Source organism: Protopterus annectens, chromosome 6.part0, assembly GCF_019279795.1.
Source record: "Protopterus annectens isolate FY-2018-M chromosome 6.part0, PAN1.0, whole genome shotgun sequence".
NCBI classification, from domain to species: Eukaryota; Metazoa; Chordata; order Ceratodontiformes; family Protopteridae; genus Protopterus; species Protopterus annectens.
This window is the reverse complement of record NC_056737.1, coordinates 526,476,406-526,504,001: the sequence shown is the minus strand read 5'-3', so window position 1 is coordinate 526,504,001 and position 27,596 is coordinate 526,476,406. Positions and strand designations below refer to the sequence as shown.

At 41.3% G+C, this 27,596-nt stretch overlaps 1 protein-coding gene across 1 annotated transcript in view; it reads right to left on the bottom strand.

Moving 5' to 3' along the window:
* LOC122804411 (putative N-acetylated-alpha-linked acidic dipeptidase) overlaps window positions 1–27,596 on the bottom strand; it is a 2,922,358-nt gene that overhangs the window by 1,455,385 nt on the left and 1,439,377 nt on the right. The window contains exon 7 of the mRNA XM_044074242.1: window positions 2–87. Coding sequence (XP_043930177.1) covers window positions 2–87 — 86 coding nt within the window. The remainder of the gene's footprint in view (window position 1; window positions 88–27,596) is intronic.

Here is a 27,596-nt window from a genome sequence, read left to right as displayed (position 1 = left end):
CCTGGTTCATGCTCTCCACGAATGTATCCAATGACATTCTTGATTAACTTCCTTTCATTGTATGTATGGACAGACACTTTCATTTTGCTGCAGGGAAAAAATGAAAGCGTATAGGTGAAGAAAGAGAACTTGTGCACTTACATTGCCTTAATTTGCTTAATATCAACAATCCCATATTTAAATTCTCTCCCTATATTCATTTATTAAATAATAGATAAAATTATATTGTAATTGTTTCCTCTGTCATTACTTGCATTGCACCTCAGTAAAATAGACAATGCCTTGCCACTATCCGAAGGGAATAACATCTTAATCAATTTAACATTCACAATAAAATATGCATTTTTACAGAAAAGTACCTACCTGCACCCAATGTGGGTGGGGGCATTCACTGACTACATCTCTCTTATTTCAGTTTTGTCATTCCAAGGTAGCTTCAGCTCAGACAAAGAGCATACAACATATAAATGGCTTCCTAACTTTAGATTGAAGCATAGTATTTCAGTTTTTTAATCTGCTTGTTATTGTACACAGAATGCGGACTGTCCATATCAATGACTCTGTATAATAGAGAGAAGCAGTAAACTGAGAAAACAATGTTATCTCTATAAAGCTGCATAGTGCAGCATAAGTAGCATTAAGTGTGAAGTATGAAACTGCAGGCCAATTCTGTTGAAAAGTTGTTGGAATAATGGTTCTGAGCTATGACTATGGCAAGTGATGTCACAGGTTCAAATCTATGTATACAAGCAATTTTTACTTGAAGTAGGATCCCTCTCCAATATTATGTCACACATTGGTTTTATTATTTATTGAATGTATTTACTTTCTGTATGTATTTTAATACTTATTTATTTAGGACACATTACCACAGAAGGGCAAGGTGTTTTTTGCTTTACATAAATATTTAGTATACATTAGGACAAGAGTAAGGTCCCAATGTAAAACCAGTCAAGCAAGTAAATAATATATGTGAGTTTTCTCGATTTACTGCTTTTCACTTTTGTACAGTTACCAATATGGATGTTTGATGTTCTCTGTATCATAACTCTTCCCCCCTTGGCTGACCTGGTGTGACTCAGTTTGAACTTCACATTTACATACACTAACAAACTGCAGCTCCTGAATAACAGTGTCTGCAGGACTGCAATTGGAAGACAAAACAAAAATTGTTTCTCCCAGCAATTAATCAGATTGAACTTCACATTTACCTACACTAACAAACTGCAGCTCCTGAATAACAGTGTCTACAGGATTGCAATTGGAAAACACTACAAAAATTGTTTCTCCCAGCAATTAATCAGATTGAACTTTACATTTACCTACACTAACAAACTGCAGCTCCTGAATAATGGTGTCTACAGGATTGCAATTAGAAAACACAACAAAAATTGTTTCTCCCAGCAATTAATAAGATTGAACTTCACATTTACCTACACTAACAAACTGCAGCTCCTGAATAACGGTGTCTACAGGATTGCAATTGGAAAACACAACAAAAATTGATTCTCCCAGCAATTAATCAGTGTAGGTTACACACACACAAAAGCATTTGTTAAGCTTTCTCTTACAGTGCTGTGCAATTAAGCAAGTCACCATTTTGGTCAGCCATAGGACTCTTTTCTACTTGAGTGTTTGCCTCCTTCCCCTGTAACTAAAGTACACTGACTCTTACATTTGTCTCTCTGACTGTCATTTTTATAGGTATAATTTATACCTTTCTGACTTTCTATCACTCAAGACATAGATTCCTGTTGAAAATTTTACTTACTTGTCTGACATTTGAACAAGTAACCCTTGTAATAATCCTCTGAATTGTATACTGTTGGTCTGTCTTTCCTGCTAAACATAAGTAAAATTAAAGTGCTGAGTGCAAGTAACATTACAGTGCTATATAGGTTAAACTGCTACAATGTAGTACAGGCATTGGTTCATCCCTGCTCCGCTTGCCCTAGCTTCGCTCTGGCTTGCTTCACACCGCTCCCTGCCACCAAATCCCTCTCACCCCTAGTGCTGCTACATTTATTTGTACTAGACCACACCCCACTTTTTTAAACCAATCAGTAACAACTTGTCACTCAACAGTACCACTCTCAACCTGATACCACCAGTCCTCCAACTCTACTATTCCTTTTGCCCAAGTGTCAAACACCATTCAGTAGGTATGCTATCACCCAAAATAGTCTTATTAACTCTACTTCTACCCCTTTTACTCATCCCATATCTCCTAACAGCCTACGAATATCAGCATCACCCAGGTTTCCACTACCCTAAATTCCAAACATCCATCCCATCTTCAACAGATAATAATGCACCCTTACTCACTCCCCTCATGCTTACCTCCTTAACCCCTAAATACTACCATCTTAGTAGACCTAGTTACATTAGTCCTAAAACTAGACACTATTACAAAACTTTATTCAAAATCTTAAAACTCATACTCAGGATACACTACAACCTCACAAAGGATGGCGACATCCACCCAAACCCTGGTCCATCCCCACCTGTTGGCCCTAATCCCCGTACTATATCCCCTACTTCCATAGCTCCAACAAATAGACCTCCTAGCTCACTGCCGGCCTGCCATCTAAACATTAGGAGCATAAATAACAAAACTCAGCACCTGCATGCCCTCTTAGCTGTTCATTCCCCAGATATATTATGCCTAACAGAAATGTGGCTGAAGCCTGCCACCAGAGGACCATGAGATTCTGCCACCAGGGTATAGTATTTTTTGACTAGACCGTACCAGCAGAAAGGGTGGTGGGGTAGCCATACTTTACAAGTCTACCCTATCTGTCACCACAGACACCCAACAACCACCCCTGTTCAATAATGCTGAAATTCTTATCTCAAAACTACAAATTAACAAAAACAAAAATGTAAACATTGTCTGTGTCTACTTTCCCCAGGGAGGAACACAGAAACCTTAGAAGACTTCTTATATTGGTTATCCAATAACCACCCCCAAGAAACAATTGTTCTTGGGGATTTCAACATTGACTGGAACACTTGCTCTTGTGAAACCCCCACAACCCACATAAACCTATATGGATTTACTCAAATCATAACCTTCCCCACCAGGACAGGAAAACCCAATAACAAGGAAAGTACGCTAGACTGGATACTTGTCAATACCCATCTTCAATCTTATAAATCAGGCACTTTGACTGATGACCTAAGTGACTACTGTCTCACCTATGTAATCAAGCTCAAAGTAGACTGCTCCTACCAACCCACCTATAGAACATTAAGAAACAACAAGAATTTTATTCTCACCAAGTTTCAAAATGAACTTAAGGCATGCAACTGGTCAATACTAAAAGGTCTCCCCCTAGATGAAGCTATAGCATACTTTAATACCAAATTCCTTACTATTCGTAACTCCCATGCTCCCAGCCACTCTATTAGAACCAAAGCACTATGGCTTTCTAAAGATACCAAAAACAAAATTTCATTCAGAAACAAAGCATGGGCCACCTACCGAAAAACAAAAGCCCCACTTGATCAACTAAGATTCAGACAGCTAAGGAATGACACCAAAAAAACCTTAGACAAAAAGAACCACTACTACCATCTACTGCAAAAACACCAAAACAAACCTCAAAAGTTCTGGGCAGGAAGAAACAAACTACTCCGCTCAGGCCAAACCTCCACTCCACCCCCCTCAGCTTCCCAACAAAACCCCCCAGTAGACATTGCTAATAACTTCAACAGCTTCTTCACAGAGACTATCCAGTCTCTAGCCAGTCAACTCTCTCCCAGTGGCTCTACTTCTAATGTAGCCACACTCAGTACCCAAACATATTTTACCTTCCAACCTTTTCCTACTCAACGTATTCATGCCCTACTTAAGAAACTAAGATCCACCACCCTGGCTGCCGACTTCCTCCCAGCAGACTATCTGCAAAAGGCTGCTGATACCATAGCCTACCCCATCTCTATCTTAATCAACAGAGCTATATCTGACGCTGCTGTACCCACTATATGGAAAATCTCCCATGTCATACCTCTCCATAAAGGAGGTAGTTCCAGTGAACTGTCAAACTTTAGACCCATAGCTATTCTGTCACCTCTAGCTAAAATTATGGAGAAGTGTGTACACATACACCTCATGCACTACCTCACAAACAACAAGCTGTTGTCCAGCTTTCAGCATGGCTTTAAGCCACACCACAGTACTACTTCTGCCCTCCTCTCTTTCTGTAACATCATTAACCACAACTGCAATAATAACAAACTATCCTCATCACTCTTTCTAGATCTATCCAAGGCTTTTGACATAGTTGACCACAAAATGCTTATAAATACCTTGAATACCTTCTCCTTAAACAACCATGCACTCCAATGGTTTCAATCCTACCTGCAGGGCAGGCAACAAGCAGTCCTATGGCAGGACAAACTATCATCTTGCCTACCCATCACATTAGGCGTCTCCCAGGGCTCGATACTAGGACCCCTTCTTTTCTCCATCTTTCTCAATGACCTTCATTCAAGTCATCCCAGATGCTACCTGCATTCAGTATGCAGATGACTCCACCTTGATTTGTTCTGACACCTCACCAGCTACTTTATTCACATTAACCCAAATTACCTTCAATACAGTGGATAAATGGCTCTCCAGTCAACATCTAATCCTAAACCCCAACAAAACTAAGTTGCTCCTCTTCTCCCCCACATGCAGGACCCCCCTGCCAGCCTTCAACATAACTGCTAACAATGGCACTATCATCTCCCCAGAAGCCCAAACTAAACTACTGGGTGTCATAGTTGATAACAACCTGAAGTTTGATGTGCATATCAATCAAACTATCAAAACCATTAATAAAAAACTTGGCTCTCTTTACAGAATCAAACCTTTCCTTACCCCACTTGCTAGAACTGTAATTGCCTGTTCCCATCTGCTATCAACTCTTCTCTATGCCTCACCTCTATTCTCCAACTTAAACAAAAGAGATCTTAATAAACTATTATCCTGCTATAACCACATTGCCAGATTTGCTACTGGTACAGCCTACCAGACACACCACTGTCACAACCTAAATCACCTAGGATGGCTTGAACTGCCAAGCCTACTGCAGTTCAGCCAGCTAATAGTGGCACATAAAGTCCTTTACCAACCAGAAAATACACTTGCACTAAAAAATATTATCAGCCCCTACACCAGCACCCGGCCACTGTGATCATCCACTAGACTTCTAGTTCAAACATACAAATCCAACTACTCAGCTGGGGACTCTGTTTGCCAACTCTGTTGGAAAAATATGGAACAGACTCCCAGCTGACTTGACCCTAGAACCCTCACTAACTCAGTTCAAAAACAAACTCAAGAAATATTTCAAAACTCATTGGTTATGTCCTTGCACTAACCCCGACTAGTGACCTCTCTATTTCTTAGGTGCCTTCAACTACTTCTAACTTTTTTCTACCACTCCATTTCAGGAAGGGTCAATTGTATAACTGCTGCTCAGTGTGTCTTAAACCTGAATGTAATGTTATGTATGTTTAACTTTGAAAATAATGTTATGTTTTGTAAAGTGTTTCATAATAAGTACTATATGTGCTAAATGCTGGTATTGCTTATGACTGTAATCTGCTTGAAACTAGCATTTACTAAATGTTCAATGTGTATTATTATCTTGGAGCTTTTCTCCCCGGGCCTCCGCTGAAAATGGACATGTATCCAGTCGGACTATCCCAGTCAACAAATGTAAAATAAATAAAATAAATAAATAACAAGCAGATCGAAATACTGTGCTTAGGTCTAAAGTTAGGAAGCCTATACAAATACACAAAAAGACTCTTCCAAGGATTCAGCGAATTAAGTCTACATAGAGTGTATGCATTTGCTCAATGAGCAGCAGCGCTAATTGCATATGCATGCTGCACATCCTGCTTACACAGATACAAGCGAGGTTTCATGGCTAGCAACAGTGTTGCCAGCCAGATAACTGTGTAAAGCAGCGTGAACACCTTCAGACATACAGACATGAAGGCATGTTTACCTATGGGCAAACCAGTTCTGTGGGATTGCATGGACAGCCACAATGACTACCAGGGTTTAATTTAAGGCAATGAATGCATTGCTAACACATAACAGGAAAGAGTACTCAGTGCAAAGTACAGTACAAACATGCTTTGGCCATACTGAAATAAAGGTTTGGTGATGACCAACAAGGGTACATAGACTGCATTATGGGGAAGTATGTGTATTAAAAAGGGTCACAGACAAGAATGGTAAGAATGAAGTCGGGGTAAGAGGACAAGTGAAACATGATAATGTTCACCATATAAGCACATGTCAATGTATGTGCACCCCAAAGACAAGACAGTTGTAGCATGAGCATTAATCACATATGTACATAATATGGTACATACTGCTGTTTACACCTCCTGTGTGGCTATATTCATATCATCACACATTTAATTGTATTTTACGTGACTCTCAGACAAGGTCACATATCACTGGAGATGATTGTTTGTGATATAAGTAACCTGACATGATCACTGGAGGCGACATTTAACAAGGACGGTTTATACAATGGGGGTATGTGCATATTGTAAAGATGTGGCAAAAGAGTTGCTTTAATATGAATGTACTGTCAGCATAGGTCTCAACAAATTGGGACACATAGCAAAAGGCTCATGGACAACAGTAGACAGAAGCATGCACAATCATAGAGAATATCAGGAAAATACCAACATTAATTTGTGTCATTAATATAGAATATGTGACTGTGAGTTATTAGCATGTTCTGTATGAACACCCTTGAAATACTGCAATGATTTGTCAATAATCTACAAGGGAAATCAAGCATACCTTCCTCCAAACTTTTGGGAGGTTTTAAGAGGGACACTGTTATGCCTGTGTTTTCAATTAGAAGCAATCCTGGCTTGTGGAGAGGTTTGCATGACACATCTATGCCACAACCCACACTTACATGAATGTAACCCATGCCATCAGTGTTGTCAATGAGCTATGTATTTACTGGGTGCATTATAGCAAGATGTATCACACATGTATCTTGCACAACACCTTGAAGGGAAGTCTGCACTGTCAACACCTAATGGTTATGCATCACAAAGAATACTTAAGTATGAACAAAAAGCTGCATGGAAGTACAGTATGACAAACATGATACATTTTAATAAATCATCCCTGGAAGATGAGTGGTGAGGTACAGCTGAATTCCATACAATGTAACAGTAGCACCACCACATATGTCTGACTTTAACACTGTTATGTTGCACTATATGGAGTATGATAACATCATTGTATGCACAATGTGGCTGTTATGGTAATTTAACCTACATGTAAGTATTTTGCTCCCATCCACAGAACACAGTAGTTAATAATTGCTCCATCCCTGAAGTATGCTTTGCCTTGTCATACTGGTCTTTATAGACAATATCATCATCATTTGATGTGAGTAACATATCCTGTTATGAGAATGGTGTGCAAAGTGTGGATTTTGCATTTTCTGTTGTCTTTCCAATATGCAGGTATACTTTAAAAGACAGCTTCTCAAATTAGATGCAAAAAGCTGTCAGGAATGCATGTAGCAGAACTCAGACATATGCAGCTGTTTCTCAATATGTTGTATATATTACACACTTATTGTCACATACAGACCCGCATTTGTAATCAGCATGCATGCAGCTGTGTATGCATGTGTGTTCACATTTATGATGAATTGATGTCCACATTAATACATGTATAAGATAATCTGAATGTCTGTTGTCAGTATAAAGCTTTAGATGATGTTACCATGCAGTTGTGCTATTTATTTTTGTAGTGTAGTTGACATTTGTGAACCAGTACTGATATATCCATTTTCAAGTGCATGGGTGCAAGTCACACATGAGTCTGAGGAAATATGAGTTCAGTCAGTAACAAGTGCCTTCCCTTTGGTTTTGATTTTACATGGATTATTATGGGATGAAGAACAACTGGGCGGTAAACACACTAAATCATGCCAATCAGCTATTTTCATAGCGCATTGCTGAGCAGCAGCTGGTTTGCACAAGCGATCGTAAAGTGTTTGCACATGTGAGAGTCATACTTAAAGACTACTATTTTCACTTCAGAAGTACTTATATATAGGCTATGGTAGAAATAGCTGAGAGATACTATGGTGTTCATAATGTAGTTTATATTGCAATTGTGTCAGAACATTTATGACATGAAGGACTATTAGTACTGCTTTCTCCATTTGCACGGAGTTAAGTGACAGACAAATGTGGGTCTCTGCTTCATCGAGAAAATAATAATCATTCTATTGGTTCACCTTTCTCTGTGCAAACACGTTAAGCAGAGAGACATGGCAGTCAGCCCTTTGGACAATATTGAGTGTGGGAAAAATACCTGCTGCCAAGCTATCTGTGTGGCAGCAGGTATGACAACAGCAAGTTCTTCTTTTGAGTACAAATGACACAGGGTTTGAATCCAGCTCAATCCAATTTTTTTATATAAGTATTCAGAATAGCATTAAATAACTAAAGTGATAATTTTTGCAAATGTGAGAGGGAATGACTACAGTGAAGTACTGTATAAAAAATGAACACCATTCAATTGAACTATGTCAACAGTACACATATGGATTGGCATTTTTATACATTCTTCCATCCAAATAAATATGATAAGAAACATTTGAGTCTATGGTTAATTGTAAAACAGCACATTCATCGAATGGCTGTTCACTGAATACTAACTGTTGGACTATCTGTTGAAAGCTCTATTAATTGAATGGCCATATCACTGAATGATGATAGTTTGCCAACATAGCTAAAAGGAAACCTGCCCTTTCTCCACTGCAGTGTGACCTTGGTGTTGGTATATATAATTAGCGGGATGTGGGGGCATAGCCCCCAGTATAGGTGTGGTGTGGGGAGTACACCCACACATAATGAGTGCCTGGTGTTGTACTAAAGTTCCTCTTGTTGGGTGCTGTGCCCTCACACCCCAATTGTATATACCAAATTAACAGACATATAGGCAAACATTATTTATTTACTGTCCCCCTGTGTTATTGCAATTGTGATGACTGCATACTTATCTTGCTTTATTTCTTCCAGGACAACCCTCCCTACCAAGTGTGGAGTCATCTGCACATGGTAAGGCAAACATTTTTCTTTGATTATTGAAAATTTGTCAGATATATGCATTTATCTGTATGTGTGAGGTGGTTTTAAATGACTGTTTTGTGTATTGCTGTATATCTGCAATAATGTCACCATTGTTAGTTATCATATAGATTGTTTTAAATATTTAATGCATGTACTAATTTATTTCATATGTTTGTTGCTTATTATCACAGGTGATCTTGACAGTGGAAGTGTAGGACCCTCACCACCTGATGTCAGAGTATAGGCACTCTGATGATGATGGTCGCCAAACAGAGGCACAGTCAGGGGGTACAGAGGTTTAATCTGACACTGAGGTTGACATTCAGCCATCCCCTGTACTTCCCTTAGACACAGTCAGTAGGCCTGCACATACCTATTTCACTGAGCCCTCAGATATTGGACAGGTGGATGGTGACACACTTGATCAGGGTAGTGAGGTTACTGCAGCTTCACTGCCAGTTGACTCTGGCCATAGCAAAAGTGTGGGCACGGTGCCACACAGGATGGTTGTTATGGGTGCTTGGAGGAGGTCTGATGTCCACCCTTCTCCTTATCCTGGTGTGTCTTTATGTGCCACTTGACATATGTTTAGAGCCATCATGGAGGTGTTTAGGGTTGTAGATGTGGCATAGGCTGACATGTGTGACTGCCTCCACTGTGTGGCCAGTTCAATGGATTGGATGAATGACATGATGGAATGGGCAATGTCTGTGATTGAATGTCTGCTGGGAGGGGGACAGCATCCACATGGGCACAGGTCAGCATCATCTGATGTTAGCCAACATGGCCATGCCCGATCATGCTCCCATAGTGACACTACTTCCACTGCTCTGTTAGTGATTGAGGTATCCATACCTTGACATGGTAGGTCATGGGGTTATGTCCCAGGTTTACTCATGAGGTGAGCTCATCCAGCAGACATCGGTCATATTCATGTAGCAACAGCACATCTGACCATGGGCATGTACATGTGAGTGCAATTCCTGGCAGAGTCAGTTCTCATGGTCAGGGATGACAACAATGAACTGTTACTGCTACCATGCATGGCTCACACCTGTCCAACATATCTAGAAGTAGAGCTAGCACAGTGTTCTTGCAGATACTAATACACACATTTCAACTTGACTGCCCAGACAGACACACACACATCTAACAGTTACATGAGACATTTGTAAGACTTACAGCTCATTCTGTCTCAGTGGTCATTTAATACTTTATCCAAATTTCTGTCTGCCTATCTGTCTTACTCACATGCACTGACTACCTTTTGTGTCAGCTTTGGCCTCCTGCCCCCTCCCCCCAAACAACACCCTGTGCAAATGATGATAATTGTGCCATACCCTTGATTTTGTACATTTTGGATTCAGGGATACACAAGTCTTTTGTCTGATGCTCATGGTGCAAAGCTGTGTGACTGCTTATTATATATGTGTTTGTGATGCTCTTTTGAAAATTGTACTGCTTTCTTACACATTTTTGTAATGTGTGTATTTTTGATGCATGAGGGCTATTAGTTGATTGTGAACACATCTATTGACATAAGTTATTTCTGTCACATATTGATGTCAGTGCTGTAAAAATCACCCACTGTCTACTTAGTTACATTATCAAGTAACAGTACGCAAGTATCTGCCATTCATTTGTATAATTAGTTATTTTCCTATTCCAGGTTTAACACTTACCTTGCTAGTCTAGTATTTACAAGCATTTTAATTTGAGGCTGACTCTGTGTGATGCTAGCAGTACATAACTAATACATGCATAAGTAAAGGCTGTGAGTGCTGCCTGGCATCCAGTTAACTATATGTATGTGCATAGGATGACAGTTTTACCCACTTAGGTGATGAGCATGTGTGCTATTCATTGCCTCTTGGCCAGGGTGAGGGCATACTGTGCATGCCTACACCCACCTACATTCACAGCAGCTGGTGGCTCCCCCTCTGATTCCTCACCCAAGTGTGGCTGCGATGACCTTGCCAGTGGTGGTGGGATGTGTGCCCCTGCCCCTTGGTGATCCCGCTGAAGCTGTTTTCTCAGGATAATACCATGAAGGATAGCATAGACAGTGAAAACTTCAGCAAATGTATGGGGGATTGTACTGCAGAACTCCCCCTGATGTATCTAGGCCCCAGAACCATGACTTCAGCAGTCAAAATGTACACACTATATTTCTTGTTTGAACATGTGCTTCATTATAGAATTCCTAAGTAGACGTGTGTGCATTTCTGATGGACATCATCAAGACACAGCTCGAGTGCATATTCTGCATCCCATAGTAAATTACCTTGTGGGATATCCCCCTAGAAAACCTCTGATACAGTTGAGAGTTGTGCCAGATATGGGAGTTGTGGTAACTGCTTGGGTTGCCAGTACACAAATTCAGGATGACTCCCTGAGCATTACACATGACCTGGCAGTTAATAAAGTGGAAGCTCTTTCTATTTATGTATATCCTTCCCTGTTTCCCTTGTGGTGCTTTGATGTCAATGTGCATGCAGTCTATGACACCCAAGACTTCAGGGAAGTGTGCTACGGGGTAGAAATTATGCATAATTGTAGCTCTGTCCACAGGTGTAAGGGCAAAATGTATGCAGTCACTGTCATGTTGTAGCATACCGTTCAGAAATTGATGTAGGATCTTGGATGGTGATGCCTGTGACACCCCCAGCATATCTTCTGTTGGTCACTGGAAGGTTCCTGCAACTAATATTCTATGTGCTATACATACCTTAGTCTCTACAGGTATTGGCTCCCCTTGGTGTGCCCTTACTCTCAGTTGAGAACGACAGAGGTTGCAGAGTTCCTGTAGTGTGTCTCTATCACCCTGTAGTGCTCTACAGTTTGCACCTCATGCAAACCATGAAAAGTTAAACAGGGTCTAAACACCCTTCTCCCTCTTGGCCATGATCTATTAGCAGCAGGAGCAGCAGCATATACTTGGGCCAGCTGCACATACACATGAATTAAAGCAACAGCAGCCACTAACATTGTTTCCGTGTAGAGTAGTTTCCCTTGGCTGTATTTCAACAGGTTTTGGAATTTTGCAGGCAAAACCTGCACTGAGTCTACATTATTGTTTGTTTTCTAGCTTGTTGAATAGCTCCTTCATCTTGAATTAGTTGATTAGCATACATTTCAGCTGCTTATTCTGTAATTAGCATGCCACAATGTTTACTGTGTTTGTGAGGCTTTACACAGCATTTAAAGATGCTTACTGAATACAAAACAGTGTGCTGCCATGCACCATGATGTGTACAATGTTATATCGCACCATGTAGGCTTTATTGACTCCAACCCTCTTTTTTTTTTCTCAGTCTTTTTAACCTCAGTGTGACAATAATGAACACCATTACAAGAAAAAATAGTGCATCACTGCAACAAATACTGGACAAATAAAAACTAGGAAACATGGCTGACCATGCTCAAAAAACAATCCTAAATAAATTGACATTGTGCAGCTGAAGGAAAATTATTTTACTACATCGCTGATTAAGTATCAGTATTATTAGATAATTTCTATATGCATTAAAACACAGATGGCCATTTGAATACTGTAAGATTTCCTTTCTACTTTTTATAAGATATACCGACTGAAGGTTGGCAGAGTCCATTTATTTTGTCTTGTGCTACTTGTGTGACTGTGCTGTACATCTGTAGTTAAATCAGTTGCATACTCTGCACTCAAAGTAGAGATATTTCTCCTCAAAACATCCTAGCCCACTTAAAACAATCCTCAGGTACACATATATATACACAGATTGCATTTAAATATTGATTGCATTTCTCTTTCATTTTATTGTAAAAAGTATCTTCACATTTACATTTATTTATTTATTTCTGTCTATAAATTTTTTTGACTGAAGTAAACCACAAATCTGAGAAGAATTGTTTCAGCCTTAGCCTGGGTCAGTTGAAAACAGATTTCAATATTCAACATTCCAAAAACAGAAAACAAAATATCAATAACAACAAAAAAAAATTAGCACATTTTATAGTAATAGAAGCAGATGTGAATATTTAAGATTCCAATTCCAAAACTTTTAGACAAGTCTCAAAAATAAACTTACTGATGTGAAATTTGCTTGTCATAACAAAATAAAGGTCATGCTGCTATATATATCTACGCAGTCACAGAAACCTGGTTCAAGAGAGAGTACCCAGGCCTTGCAAGGCTACAATGCCTACCACACCTTTAAACAGCAAAATGAACATGTGAGAACCAAAGGAGGTGGTGTTTCTACCTATATTAGAGATAAATTCAGCTCCCATCTAGTTAGACTGGACAACTCCATGGAGTTCAGGTTATGGTGCGTAAGACCCCATTCAAGTCACAGCCAGTTATAGATCCCCCTCCATGGGGCATGACGTGCATGAGACCTACTTGACCAAACCAGAGACAATCCAAATATTATCAAACACTCTAGTTATGGGTGATTTAAATTATCCCACCATCAACTGGGAAGCCTACTCTAGCCTGAACCTGGTAGTGCAAAAGTTCCTTGATTTTGTTAACTCAAATGCCCTGGAACAAATTGCTCATACCCCAACAAGAGGAACAAACATACTAGAGCTGGTCCTCATTAACATGTCAAATGAATGCACTACTGCAACTGTCAGACCTTAATTAGTTAAATCTGACCACAAATCAGTCACCTTTGAGCTGACACTAACACCAAAACTCACAAAGGGTGAAATCAGATTAAAAAACTTCAACAAGGCAAACTATACCCACTTAGCTGAAGGTATAAATGCATTCTGAACCCCACCCCCAGCTGAAAGTGGTAACTACACCAAAACCTACACTAAAGCCCTATACAATCACTTACATAAGTGTATTAGACTTGGTTGTACCAGAAAGAATCAAAGGCAGAGCCCCAGATAAAAACAAGCCACCATGGTGGGCATCCAACATCAACAAACTTTACAATAAATGCAAAAAGTTGCTGTCCATGAAAACAAAAGCGAGACCTCAACAATGGAACAGCACCCTCCTCAGGCAAATAAGAACTTGTCAAATCCTCTAAGGGCCTCTTTGAAAAAACTTAGCTAGCACAGCCAAGCATAACCATAAGGCCTTTTACAGCTATGTACATAGCCTAAAAGGTAGGACCCAACCATGTCTTTTCAGGCTTGTTGGCTGTTGGTGAAGCACCCACCAAGAGGAGAAAATGCTGAGAGAAGAAAGGAGCCACTTTTGAGACTTTAAGTATTTTTCCTCTGTTTATTTGCTAAGTTTTTCTGCATAGCCTATTTTGAGCATTTTCTGGCTTGTTAAATTTGATTTCTGCATTAGTAACTGTATTTAGAGCACAACCTAGAGCTGTTTGCTGAATTTCCTGTTTGCACTTATTTTTAAAATCGTTTTTTTCTCAAAACTTGCATTTTATCTGTCTTTGGCCTAGCACTCTTGTGTGGGGTCATTTACTGCACTGTTATAACTTGTTGATACTTGTTAACCTCTGCTATCTCTGAAAAACAAAAAACAAAAAATCTTGCTTTTTCCCACTTTTCTGAGATTTAAAAAAGTTCAGTTACAGGCTTGCTGTTCTTGAACTGTTTGTAAGTTTCTGTGAGGCCATTTTTTGCTTGGGCTAAACAAAAGTCTCTCTGTTGATCAGTGGCAGTGAAAAACATTGAGCAGCCTGCCTGCCCCTGTGGGAGTGGTTACTGACTTGAAACTGTAGTTTTATTGGCCATTTTGGGTCAATTCAAACTCCTTCATCTTCCTCTCTTAAAACCTGGTTGCCTCATGGTTTTGGAGTCTTTTCAGGCTTGTTGGCTGTTGGTGAAGCACCCACCAAGAGGAGAAAACGCTGAGAGAAGAAAGGAGCCACTTTTGAGACTAAGTATTTTTCCTCTGTTTATTTGCTAAGTTTTTCTGCATAGCCCTATTTTGAGCATTTTCTGGCTTGTTAAATTTAATTTCTGCATTAGTAACTGTATTTAGTGCACAACCTAGAGCTGTTTACTGAATTTCCTGTTTGCACTTATTTTTAAAATCTTTTTTTCTCAAAACTTGCATTTTATCTGTCTTTGGCCTAGCACTCTTGTGTGGGGTCATTTACTGAACTGTTATAACTTGCTGATACTTGTTAACCTCTGCTATCTCTGAAAAACAAAAACAAAAAATCTTGCTTTTTCCCACTTTTCTGAGATTTAAAAGTTCAGTTACAGGCTTGCTGTTCTTGAAATGTTTGTAAGTTTCTGTGAGGCCATTTTTTGCTTGGGCTAAAGGAAAGTCTCTCTGTTGATCAGTGGCAGTGAAAAACATTGAACAGCCTGTCTGCCCCTGTGGGAGTGGTTACTGACTTGAAACTGTAGTTTTATTGGCCATTCTGGGTCAATTCCAAAACTCCTTCATCTTCCTCTCTTAAAACCCTCTTTTGCTCTGTGTGTTTTGAGCATAGCGCAACAGCCTAATTGGGTTTAAACTATTCCTGGCTCCACAAAGTCTGCTCTTCACTTTTTCCCTTTGAACTGCTCTATCTCTCAATTTAAACACCATATTCTCATTCTAAGGCCCTTCACTGGTCCAATTAAGTAATCCTACAAGTTAGCACTATTAAACCATAAGCACTACTTACTCTTATACTCTCTACGATTACCCTGTCCTCTACTGGTCCATCTTAAATTCAGTTTCCCTATTACTCTAGCATGCCCAAAGGTCAGTCAATGGTTTCCTCTCCAGTCCAGCTGTTGAATCTGGGAATTTTGAGGCAATGTTACAACTGTCTCATGTACACGGACAACCCTCTCCTCCTCCAAACGGGTTCAAATATATGTGAGAGATGCAACTATTTAGCCAAACTGGAGGCTGAGCTCTCTCATCTCAAAACTGGTGTAACCAGTCAGGAGGAGAAGGTAACCTCACACAACACAATTCCAGTATCACATAGTCCCACATCAGCGAACCAAACACATAAATACACAAAAACATACTTGGAGGCTCTAAATAAAAATCTACCTAAGCAACAGAGACCTCTAAAGCAGACATCCAAGCAAACGCTACCTCAAAACAAAACACACACAACACATAACCCACAAAGTCAGTGTACCAAGCAGCCACAGCCCTTAAGGCTTAAACCAAAGGAGGTGGTGTTTCTACCTATATTAGAGATAAATTCAAATCCCATCTAGTTAGACTGTACAACTCCATGGAGTTCAGGTTATGGTGCGTAAGACCCCATTCAAGTCACAGCCAGTTATAGATCCCCCTCCATGGGGCATGACGTGCATGAGACCTACTTGACCAAACCAGAGACAATCCAAATATTATCAAACACTCTAGTTATGGGTGATTTAAATTATCCCACCATCAACTGGGAAGCCTACTCTAGCCTGAATCTGGTAGTGCAAAAGTTCCTTGATTTTGTTAACTCGAATGCCCTGGAACAAATTGCTCATACCCCAACAAGAGGAACAAACATACTAGAGCTGGTCCTCATTAACATGTCAAATGGATGCACTACTGCAACTGTCAGACCTTAATTAGTTAAATCTGACCACAAATCAGTCACCTTTGAGCTGACACTAACACCAAAACTCACAAAGGGTGAAATCAGATTAAAAAACTTCAACAAGGCAAACTATACCCACCTAGCTGAAGGTATAAATGCATTCTGAACCCCACCCCCAGCTGAAAGTGGTAACTACACCAAAACCTACACTAAAGCCATATACAATCACTTACATAAGTGTATTAGACTTGGTTGTACCAGAAAGAATCAAAGGCAGAGCCCCAGATAAAAACAAGCCACCATGGTGGACATCCAACATCAACAAACTTTACAATAAATGCAAAAAGTTGCTGTCCATGAAAATAAAAGCAAGACCTCAACAATGGAACAGCACCCTCCTCAGGCAAATAAGAACTTGTCAAATCCTCTAAGGGCCTCTTTGAAAAAACTTAGCTAGCACAGCCAAGCATAACCATAAGGCCTTTTACAGCTATGTACATAGCCTAAAAGGTAGGACCCAACCATGTCTTTTCAGGCTTGTTGGCTGTTGGTGAAGCACCCACCAAGAGGAAAAAATGCTGAGAGAAGAAAGGAGCCACTTTTGAGACTTTAAGTATTTTTCCTCTGTTTATTTGCTAAGTTTTTCTGCATAGCCACCTATTTTGAGCATTTTCTGGCTTGTTAAATTTGATTTCTGCATTAGTAACTGTATTTAGAGCACAACCTAGAGCTGTTTGCTGAATTTCTTGTTTGCACTTATTTTTAAAATCGTTTTTCTCAAAACTTGCATTTTATCTGTCTTTGGCCTAGCACTCTTGTGTGGGGTCATTTACTGCACTGTTATAACTTGTTGATACTTGTTAACCTCTGCTATCTCTGAAAAACAAAACAAAAAAATCTTGCTTTTTCCCACTTTTCTGAGATTTAAAAAAGTTCAGTTACAGGCTTGCTGTTCTTGAACTGTTTGTAAGTTTCTGTGAGGCCATTTTTTGCTTGGGCTAAAGGAAAGTCTCTCTGTTGATCAGTGGCAGTGAAAAACATTGAGCAGCCTGCCTGCCCCTGTGGGAGTGGTTACTGACTTGAAACTGTAGTTTTATTGGCCATTCTGGGTCAATTCGAAAACTCCTTCATCTTCCTCTCTTAAAACCTGGTTGCCTCATGGTTTTGGAGTCTTTTCAGGCTTGTTGGCTGTTGGTGAAGCACCCACCAAGAGGAGAAAACGCTGAGAGAAGAAAGGAGCCACTTTTGAGACTAAGTATTTTTCCTCTGTTTATTTGCTAAGTTTTTCTGCATAGCCGCCTATTTTGAGCATTTTCTGGCTTGTTAAATTTAATTTCTGCATTAGTAACTGTATTTAGTGCACAACCTAGAGCTGTTTACTGAATTTCCTGTTTGCACTTATTTTTAAAATCGTTTTTTTCTCAAAACTTGCATTTTATCTGTCTTTGGCCTAGCACTCTTGTGTGGGGTCATTTACTGAACTGTTATAACTTGCTGATACTTGTTAACCTCTGCTATCTCTGAAAAAACAAAAAAACAAAAAAAATCTTGCTTTTTTCCCACTTTTCTGAGATTTAAAAAAGTTCAGTTACAGGCTTGCTGTTCTTGAAATGTTTGTAAGTTTCTGTGAGGCCATTTTTTGCTTGGGCTAAAGGAAAGTCTCTCTGTTGATCAGTGGCAGTGAAAAACATTGAACAGCCTGCCTGCCCCTGTGGGAGTGGTTACTGACTTGAAACTGTAGTTTTATTGGCCATTCTGGGTCAATTCCAAAACTCCTTCATCTTCCTCTCTTAAAACCCTCTTTTGCGCGGTTCTGTGTGTTTTTGAGCATAGCGCAACAGCGGGCAGCGCTGCCTAATTGGGTTTAAACTATTCCTGGCTCCACAAAGTCTGCTCTTCACTTTTTCCCTTTGAACTGCTCTATCTCTCAATTTAAACACCATATTCTCATTCTAAGGCCCTTCACTGGTCCAATTAAGTAATCCTACAAGTTAGCACTATTAAACCATAAGCACTACTTACTCTTATACTCTCTACGATTACCCTGTCCTCTACTGGTCCATCTTAAATTCAATTTCCCTATTACTCTAGCATGCCAAAAGGTCAGTCAATGGTTTCCTCTCCAGTCCAGCTGTTGAATCTGGGAATTTTGAGGCAATGTTACAACTGTCTCATGTACACGGACAACCCTCTCCTCCTCCAAACGGGTTCAAATATATGTGAGAGATGCAACTATTTAGCCAAACTGGAGGCTGAGCTCTCTCATCTCAAAACTGGTGTAACCAGTCAGGAGGAGAAGGTAACCTCACACAACACAATTCCAGTATCACATAGTCCCACAACAGCGAACCAAACACATAAATACACAAAAACATACTTGGAGGCTCTAAATAAAAATCTACCTAAGCAACAGAGACCTCCAAAGCAGACATCCAAGCAAACGCTACCTCAAAACAAAACACACACAACACATAACCCACAAAGTCAGTGTACCAAGCAGCCACAGCCCTTAAGGCTGAATAACACACCTGATACTCTTGTTATAGGTGACTCTATTGTCAGACACACTGACGTCCCGCTCACCAGGCTGAATAAAGAGAAGGTCACAGTGAGCTGCCTGTCGGGTGCTAGGATCCCACATAACACAAGCACTCAGGTCACTCCAAAGCAAATACAAATATGACTCAGTCATTGTACATGCTGGTGTGAATGACCTGAGACATACCTCCCTGGACTACATGAAAGGGACATAGAGGAGCTCTCTGATCATGTAGCCCAGGCTGGTATGACCCTGACCTTGAGCAGCATCTTACCCTCACCTAGAATGATGCCACAGTACAAAGACAAAATGATCGATTTTAACAATTGGCTAAAATTTTGGTGTCATTCAAAGGGGATCCAGTGTCTGTCAGCCTGGGATGACATGCTCGACAAGCCAATAGGGACGGCTTGCACCTGTCACCACTGGGCTTTTGGATATTGGCAAAGGCTTTTGCCACCCCATAGTGCCTTTTTAGGCAAGGCTCAAAAGTCAAACCCACCCCATAGACAGCACAAGGAACAAGAAACTAAGGGTAATGCTGCTAAAAGCCAGAAGTCTTAACCTCAAGATGCACGCACTTGAAGCTCTCCTCAGTATGGAGAACATCGATATCTGTGCAGTGACAGAAACCTGGTTCAAGGCTCCAGAAAGCACCCCAGCACTACCAGGCTATGCCTCATATCACACTTTTCGGCCCCAAAACCCAGACCGAACCACCTAAAGGAGGGAGTTTCCATATTTATCAAGGATATCCACACCTCCAGGTTAGTGGCATTGCACGAAGTATCGGAGACGATCCATGTGCAACTAACAGTGGGCAAGACTGCTTTTCAGTTTATAGTATCCTACAGACCACCCTCTCAAAGTCAGGAATCCCATTTTCCTGAAAACATTGGAGAACATGAAGATCTCTCCGAACACCATTATATTGGGCGACTTCAACTACCCAAACATTGACTGGAAGCACTACTCAAGCCCCAGCACCTTAGCCCAAAGATTCCTGGAAATTATAAACTCAAATGCTATGGAACAACTAGTCACCACTCCCACAAGAGGGGACAACATACTAGACCTGATCATTACCAACATGGGGACTCTATGCTCCACACCAGAAGTATATCCCTCATTGGTAAGATCAGACCATAAATTAATTTCACTGGATGTCCACATCCCGACCCCACCCCCAGCCCAGAAAACCACAGTGAAAAACTTCTCAAAAGCAAACTTCTCACTTCTCAAAACTGAACTGGAATCCTTCAAGGCCCCAGGGCCAGTGGAAACTACAGCCCAAACTGCAGAATCCTATATAAATGCATTCTACGGACATCTCCAGGAATGCATGGATCATGCTATCCCAAACAAAACCAAGACCCAATCATCCAGAGGCAGGCATCCAGTCTGGTGGACCCCTGCCATAAATAAACTGTACAACAGAAGGAGGAAGCTACTACATGATAGAGCAAAATCCCTAATAGGGAAGGCATTTCTGATCAGTACTAGCAAAAATTATGATCCTCATAAAATCCTCCAAGGCCAGCTTCGAGAGAAAAATTGCACAGGACACCAAAGACAATCATAAGACTTTTTTCAGTTATGTTAGAAACCTGGGATGCAACTCCCAGACTTGTTCTGAGTTGATTCTAAATGACAAAAATACACTGAACCCACAGACATCGCCAATATCCTGGCAGACAGGTTCAGTGCAAACTTCTCCACCCCCCCCCCCCCAAAAGAGCAAGTATCTATCCCGGCAGAGGGCTGCCTCCCAAACATCTAACATGCTCAGGTGAAGGCTGCCCTCTCCAAAGCAAAAAACACTGCTTCCATGGGACCAGATGGCGTCCCAGGTTGCGTCCTACATGAACTACAAGAGGAACTAATCCCTCAAATAAAACAGCTATACAATCTCAGCCTCACTACAGGATATGTGCCCACAGAATGGTGTACAGCAACAGTGGTCCCACTCCACAAAGGTGGAGCCTCTACGGACCCTGGAAACTATCGCCCCATAAGCCTGACTAGCTTAGTCTGCAAGGCTATGGAGAGGATCATCATGGAGCTCATAAACAAAGACATTGGGGACCTACAGACACTAGATCCTACCCAGTTCGGCTTTGTCAAGTGCAGATCCTGCCTTTTGAACCTGGTTGACTTTTTTGAAACAGTCACCAAAGCCATAGATGAAGGGAAGGTAGTCCACACAGCCTATCTGGACCTTGCAAAGGCATTTGACACAATACCCCACTCGGGCATCATAGATAAGCTATCCAGCTTAAATATAACCCCCTATGTCACAAGATGGGTCGCAAACTGGCTCAAAGACAGAACCCACAGAGTGAGAGTTGCTGGAGACATGTCAGACTCGAAACTGGTTACAAGTGGCATCCCACAGGGTTCTGTCCTGGGACCACTCTTGTTCGGTATATACTTTTCTGAGGTACAGGCAAACGTGGGAGGACTATGGCTCACCAAGTTCGCAGACGACTGCAAACTGGGCACCATAATCAACTCTCCAGCTGACACAAACATCCTTCAAAAAGGTCTCACAGAGACAGATAACTGGTGCCAGCGCCATGGTTTAAAGCTAAATGCCAAAAAATGTATAGTCATACCCTTTGGCAAAAACAATGTGCCCACAAATTACCACATAGGCAGAAACCCATTAAGTACAGAGAAAGTTATTAGGGACCTGGGGACCCAAGTTGATAGCAATCTCTCCTTTGAAATCCACATTGACAAAATGGTTAGAAAGACCTTCTACATAACCCACCTCATCATGAAGGGTTTCACATCTAGATCAAGAGAGGTAATTGTGCCCCTTTATTCATCCCTCATCAGGCCCATCATAGAATACAATGCCCCTTTTGGGATGTACCTTACCCGATACCTGCAGCAATTAGAAAGACCCCAAAAGTATTTCACCAAGAGGATCAAGGGTCTCAAACAGATGCCATATGCTGCTCGGTTAAAAAAACTCCAGCTCTACTCAGTTGCATACCGCCTACTTCAAGGCGATCTATGCCTGACATACAAAGCTATGTCAAATCCAGAATTAATGGACATGCTCCACCTCAGTAAATCTAAATCCCTTAGAGCCACATGCTCGAGGGACTTGAACCTCAGCACAGAAATAAATAGAACTTGCTGGAGGGACAGGTTCATAAACCAGAGGCTCCCTTCGCTCTGGAATAGAATTCCAGTTCATGTGAGGCAGAGCACCTCACTGAATCTCTTCAAGAAGAATCTCGATAAGTGGATGGGGGATCGTAGGTTTGTCCCAGGGATTACTCCCGTGCCACTATTAGACAGAGGCACAGCAAACTAAACCTTAAAAAGGGCACAGTATACTCAAATCAAGGGGTGGCGTAAGCCATACAGAATCGGGCTAGGCTTATAATTGCCCCAGGGCAGATAGCCTAGTATGAACCTATGAACCTATGTGCAGAACTAGTGACACTAGTGACCAACAGTATCACACACACTGACCCCACAGAGATAGCAAACTTGCTAGTGGATAGGTTTGGAGAATATTTCACACCCCCTATCCTCTCCAAATCTGTCACAAACCTCACCCCAACCCCCCACCATACATATCTGAAGAACAGGTCATCAAAGTCTTGTCCAAGGCAAAAAACACAGCCTCTATGGGATCAGACGGCATCCCAGGATGTCTTCTAAACAGGCTAAACATAAACTAGCATCACCATTAAGTATCTTTTTCAATTATAGTCTAACCACAGGTTTTGTTCCTGTGGAATGGAGAACAGCAATAGTTATTTCCCTGTACAAAGGTGGCCTAGCAACAGACCCAGGGAATTATAGACCCATAAGCCTAACCAGCCTTATCTGTAAGGCCATGGAATTTACCATTGTGGACCTAATAAATAAAGACATAAGCAACCTTCAAACCCTGGATCCTACCCAATTCAGCTTCGTAAAGGGCAGATCCTGCCTGCTAAATCGTATGGAATTTTTCAAAAATGTAACCAGGGTCATTGATGTGGCAAATCTGTGCACACAGCATGCCTCTACTTTGCAAAGGCTTTCAACACAATCCCACACTCAGGCATTACTGACAAACTTAGCAAACTGAATGTAAACTCTTTTGTTGTAAGATGGGTTGCTAACTGACTCACAAACCGGACACATACTATCAAAGTGGATGACTCCACCTCAACCAGTAGACCTGTTACCAGCAGGGTGTCACAGGGGTCAGTGCTGTTTGGTATCTACTTTTCAGAAGTTCACGTCAAAACTAAGGGGTTGTGGCTGACCATGTTTGCACACAACTGCAAACTGGAAACAATTATTGAATCCCCAAATGATGTCAGTATACTCCAGGATGGTCTTATGCAGACCAATGACTGGTGTCTTAGTCAAGGTCTCAAACTGAGTGTAAAGAAATGCATCATCATTCTCTTCAGCACAAATAGTGTCCCAACATACTATCAAATCAACAATAATACCCTAAGTACTCATGAAGTGGTAAGGGTATTGGGTTCACAAGTTAACCGTAACTTCAACCACTATGTGTTTACTGTAGTAAGGAAGGCTTTCTACATAGCAGACTTGAGCAAATGCATCACCTCAAGAGCAAAAGAGGTTATAACACCTCTATACTCCGTACTAATTTGGCCCATAATTGAGTATAATGCCCCATTCGGCATGTGCTGTACAAAGCACATTCAGCAAGTGGAGAGACCTCAGAGGTTTCTAACAAAGATGATCAAGGGACTACAGTACGTGCCATACACAGACAGCCTAATGTCCCTGTCACTTTACTCTGTATCATATAGACTTCTTAGAGGAGACTGATGCCTACCTTACAGAGCAATCTTAGACCCAAACCTAATGGACATCCATAAATCAAATGGGACTAGGGCCACTAGTTCCAGGAACCTAAATAATATGGCCTGTGACTTAAATAGGACATATGATGGGATAGATTTATCTGTCAGCAACTGCTGTGTCTTTGGAATAGGCTACCTATTCATGTGAAACAGAGCACCTCTATGACACTGTTCAAAAGGAATGTGAATGAGTGGATGGAGCACTGTAACTTCTTACCTGGATTAGTGCCCACAACCATCCTGGACATGGGCAGTCATTACTAAATGCAATCTTGGGAATTAACTAACATTTCTATGGCATTACGTTGGGATAAAATGGGTAGGCTTGACATGACCTCCAGGTCATTAACCTAGTAATCTCCTATGACCCTATGATCCAAAAAGAAATATATCAAAAATAATAACTTTTAAAAATATAATTACAGAAGAATAAATGCAGAGATACAACAAAGTGAAGTGTAAACAAATCCTTAAAGAAGACTTTAAACAAGAGTAATGCAAGTCTTTATGTGTTGGAGGAAAGCCTTCTAGCTTATCAGTGGGAATGGCAAGCACTAGGTAGCCTATCTACCACAAGAGGAGTGGTTTCTGGCCAGAAATTGTAGTTTATTGGCCATTTGGGCAGTTTTTCCATCTCTTTCAACTTTCTAGTTTAAAAGCCCATGTTTGCACTTGTTTCCCGCCTTTCCTGTAACTAGGCTAGTCCAGATACAGATTTGTGTATCCAGGACTGTTTGTAAGCTTCTGAGCCCCTCCAAGCCTTTCTGTGTTGGAGGGAAGCCTTCTAGCTTATCAGTGGGAGTGGTAAGCACTAGGTAGCCTATTTACCACAAGAGGAGTGGTTTCTGGCCCAGAAATTGCAGTTTACTGGCCGTTTGGGCAGTTTTTCCATCTCTTTCAACTTTATAGTTTAAAAGCCAGCGTTTGCACTTGTTTCCCACCTTTCCTGTAACTAGGCTAGTCCAGATACAGACTTGCTGTATCCAGGACTGTTTGTAAGCTTCTGAGCCCATCAAGCCTTTCTGTGTTGGAGGGAAGCCTTCTAGCTTATCAGTGGGAGTAGTAAGCACTAGGTAGCCTATCTATCACAAGAGGAGTGATTTCTGTCCCAGAAATTGTAGTTCATCGGCCATTTGGGCAGTTTTTCCATCTCTTTCAACTTTCTGGTTTAAAAGCCTGCATTTGCGCTTGCTTCCCACCTTTCCTGTAACTAGTCTAGTCCAGATACAGATTTGCTGTATCCAGGACTGTATGTAAGCTTCTGAGCTCCCCAATCCTTTCTTTGTTGGAGGGAAGCCTTCTAGCTTATCAGTGGAAATGGTAAGCACTAGGTAGCCTATCTACGACAAGAGGAGTGGTTTCTGGCTCAGAAATTGTAGTTTATTGGTTGTTTGGGTAGTTTTTCTATCTCTTTCAACTTTCTGGTTTAAAAGTTTCCCACCTTTCATGAAACTAGTCTAGTCCAGATACAGATTTGCTGTATCCAGGACTGTCTGTAAGCTTCTGAGCGGTGCCAAAAATTCTGCTCTTCAAATTTTCCCTTAGATCTGCTAGTTCTCTCCTCTCCTGAACTTTTGCTACCTTATTAGTCTAGCACTTTACCAAACTTCTTGTGGCAATTATTGTAGCACACAAAGGTGCTACCAGCACTAAACGTTCTACAAGGAAACAGCTCCAGTACTTATTATTAATGCCCACCCCTCCAGGCATGTCTAAAGGTCAGTTCCCTGTGCTTTCTCCTATTAACCTGGTGAACTTGGGCATCCTGAGGCAATGTAGCAACTGCCTCATGTACACTGACAACCCTCTCCTCTTACCTCACAACATTCAGACTTGCGAGAGATAGCTGGTTAAGAGGAGAAGGTCAACACTTGCACCACACCACATGGAACACATAGCCCTCCAGAACACACACCAGCACTGCTTTCACATAAAAGCGCAAACCACACACCCACCTTCACGGAGGCTCCCAATAAAAATCTACCCAAACAGCAGAGACCTCCAAGGCAGAAATGCACTCGACCACCACAACACAACACTAATCACAAGACACATAACTCTCCTAAACAGTGTGCCACTCAACCAAAGCCCCTAATGTAAAACATCATGCCCAAAACACACTAGTCATAGGTGACTGGATAGTGAGGCACACTGCTGTCCCACTCACTAGGTTGAATAAGGAGAAATTAACAACCAGCTGCCTGTCATGTGGCAGGATCCACCTCATAACACATACACTCAGATCCCTCAACATTAGGTACAAATATGACTCTATCATTGTACATGTGGGTGTGCATGACCTGAGACGTACCTTCCTGGACTTAATTAAAAGAGACATGGAGGAGCTCTGAGATTATGTAGCCCAGGCAGGTAAGACCCTAGCCCTGAGCAGCATCCTACCATCACCCATAATGATACCACATTACAAGCAGAAGATGACTGATTTCAACAATTGGCTAAGTTTCTGGTGTCGTTCTAATTGTCTGCCTGGGATGACATGATTGACAGACCTTGATGCTTTGACAGAGATGGCCTGCATCTGTCACCCCTGGGCTTCTGGATACTGGCCAAGGCTCTTTCCACCTCTATAGTGCCTATTTTAAGTGGGGTTCCAAGGACCAAACTATTACCATAACAGCTACAAACAAGTGCAATCTGAGGGTCATGTTGCTCAATGCTAGAAGTCTAAATCTCAAAATGCACTTGTTTAAAGCACTCCTTAAAATGGAGAACATTGACATTTGTGCTGTAGCAGAGACCTGGTTCAAGGCAGCAGAAAGCATCCCTGCATTACCAGACTATACCTCATGCCACAGCTTTTGGCTCCAGAACTTGGACCAAAGCTCCAAAGGTGGTGGTATTTCCATATTCATGAAGGATGTGCACACCTCCAGACTGGTAGCCCAACATAACGTATCAGAGATACTTCAGGTACAGCTAACATTGGGTAAGATAGCAATTCAGTTTGCAGCCTGCTATAGGTCCCCAAGCATGTCCCAAGACTCACACTCCACATTCCTAAGCACCCTGGAGAATATTAAAGTCCAACCTAACACTCTTATACTGGGCGACTTCAACTACCCCTCCATTAACTGAGAAAACTACTCATGTACCAATACACTTACCCAACGTTTCCTGGAATTCATTAATTCCAATGCCCTGGACCAGCTCGTTCTTACCCCCACTAGAGGTAGCAGCATTCTTGACCTGGTCATTACTAACATAGATGACCATTGCTCTACACCATTAGTCATCTCCTCCCTGGTTAGAGCCGACCACAAACTAATCACCTTGGAAATCCACATCCCTGTCACCTGCCTCACAAAGGTAACCACCATGAAAAACTTCTTCAAAGCTAACTTTGGGCTCCTAAAAACAGAGGTGGCTAACTTCACGGCACCCATGCAAATGCAGAATAGTAGCCTGCCTGCCAAATCATACACCAGTGCAATGCACGAACACGTACACAAATGTGTGGATCTCACCATACCCAATAGAACGAAGATGCTCTCCTTCAAAAAAAGAAGACAACCTGGTGGTCCCCTGCCATAAACAAACTCTACAACAGGAGGAGGAAACTGATGTGGAATAAGGTGAAGTCCCAAGACTGGAAAAAATCCC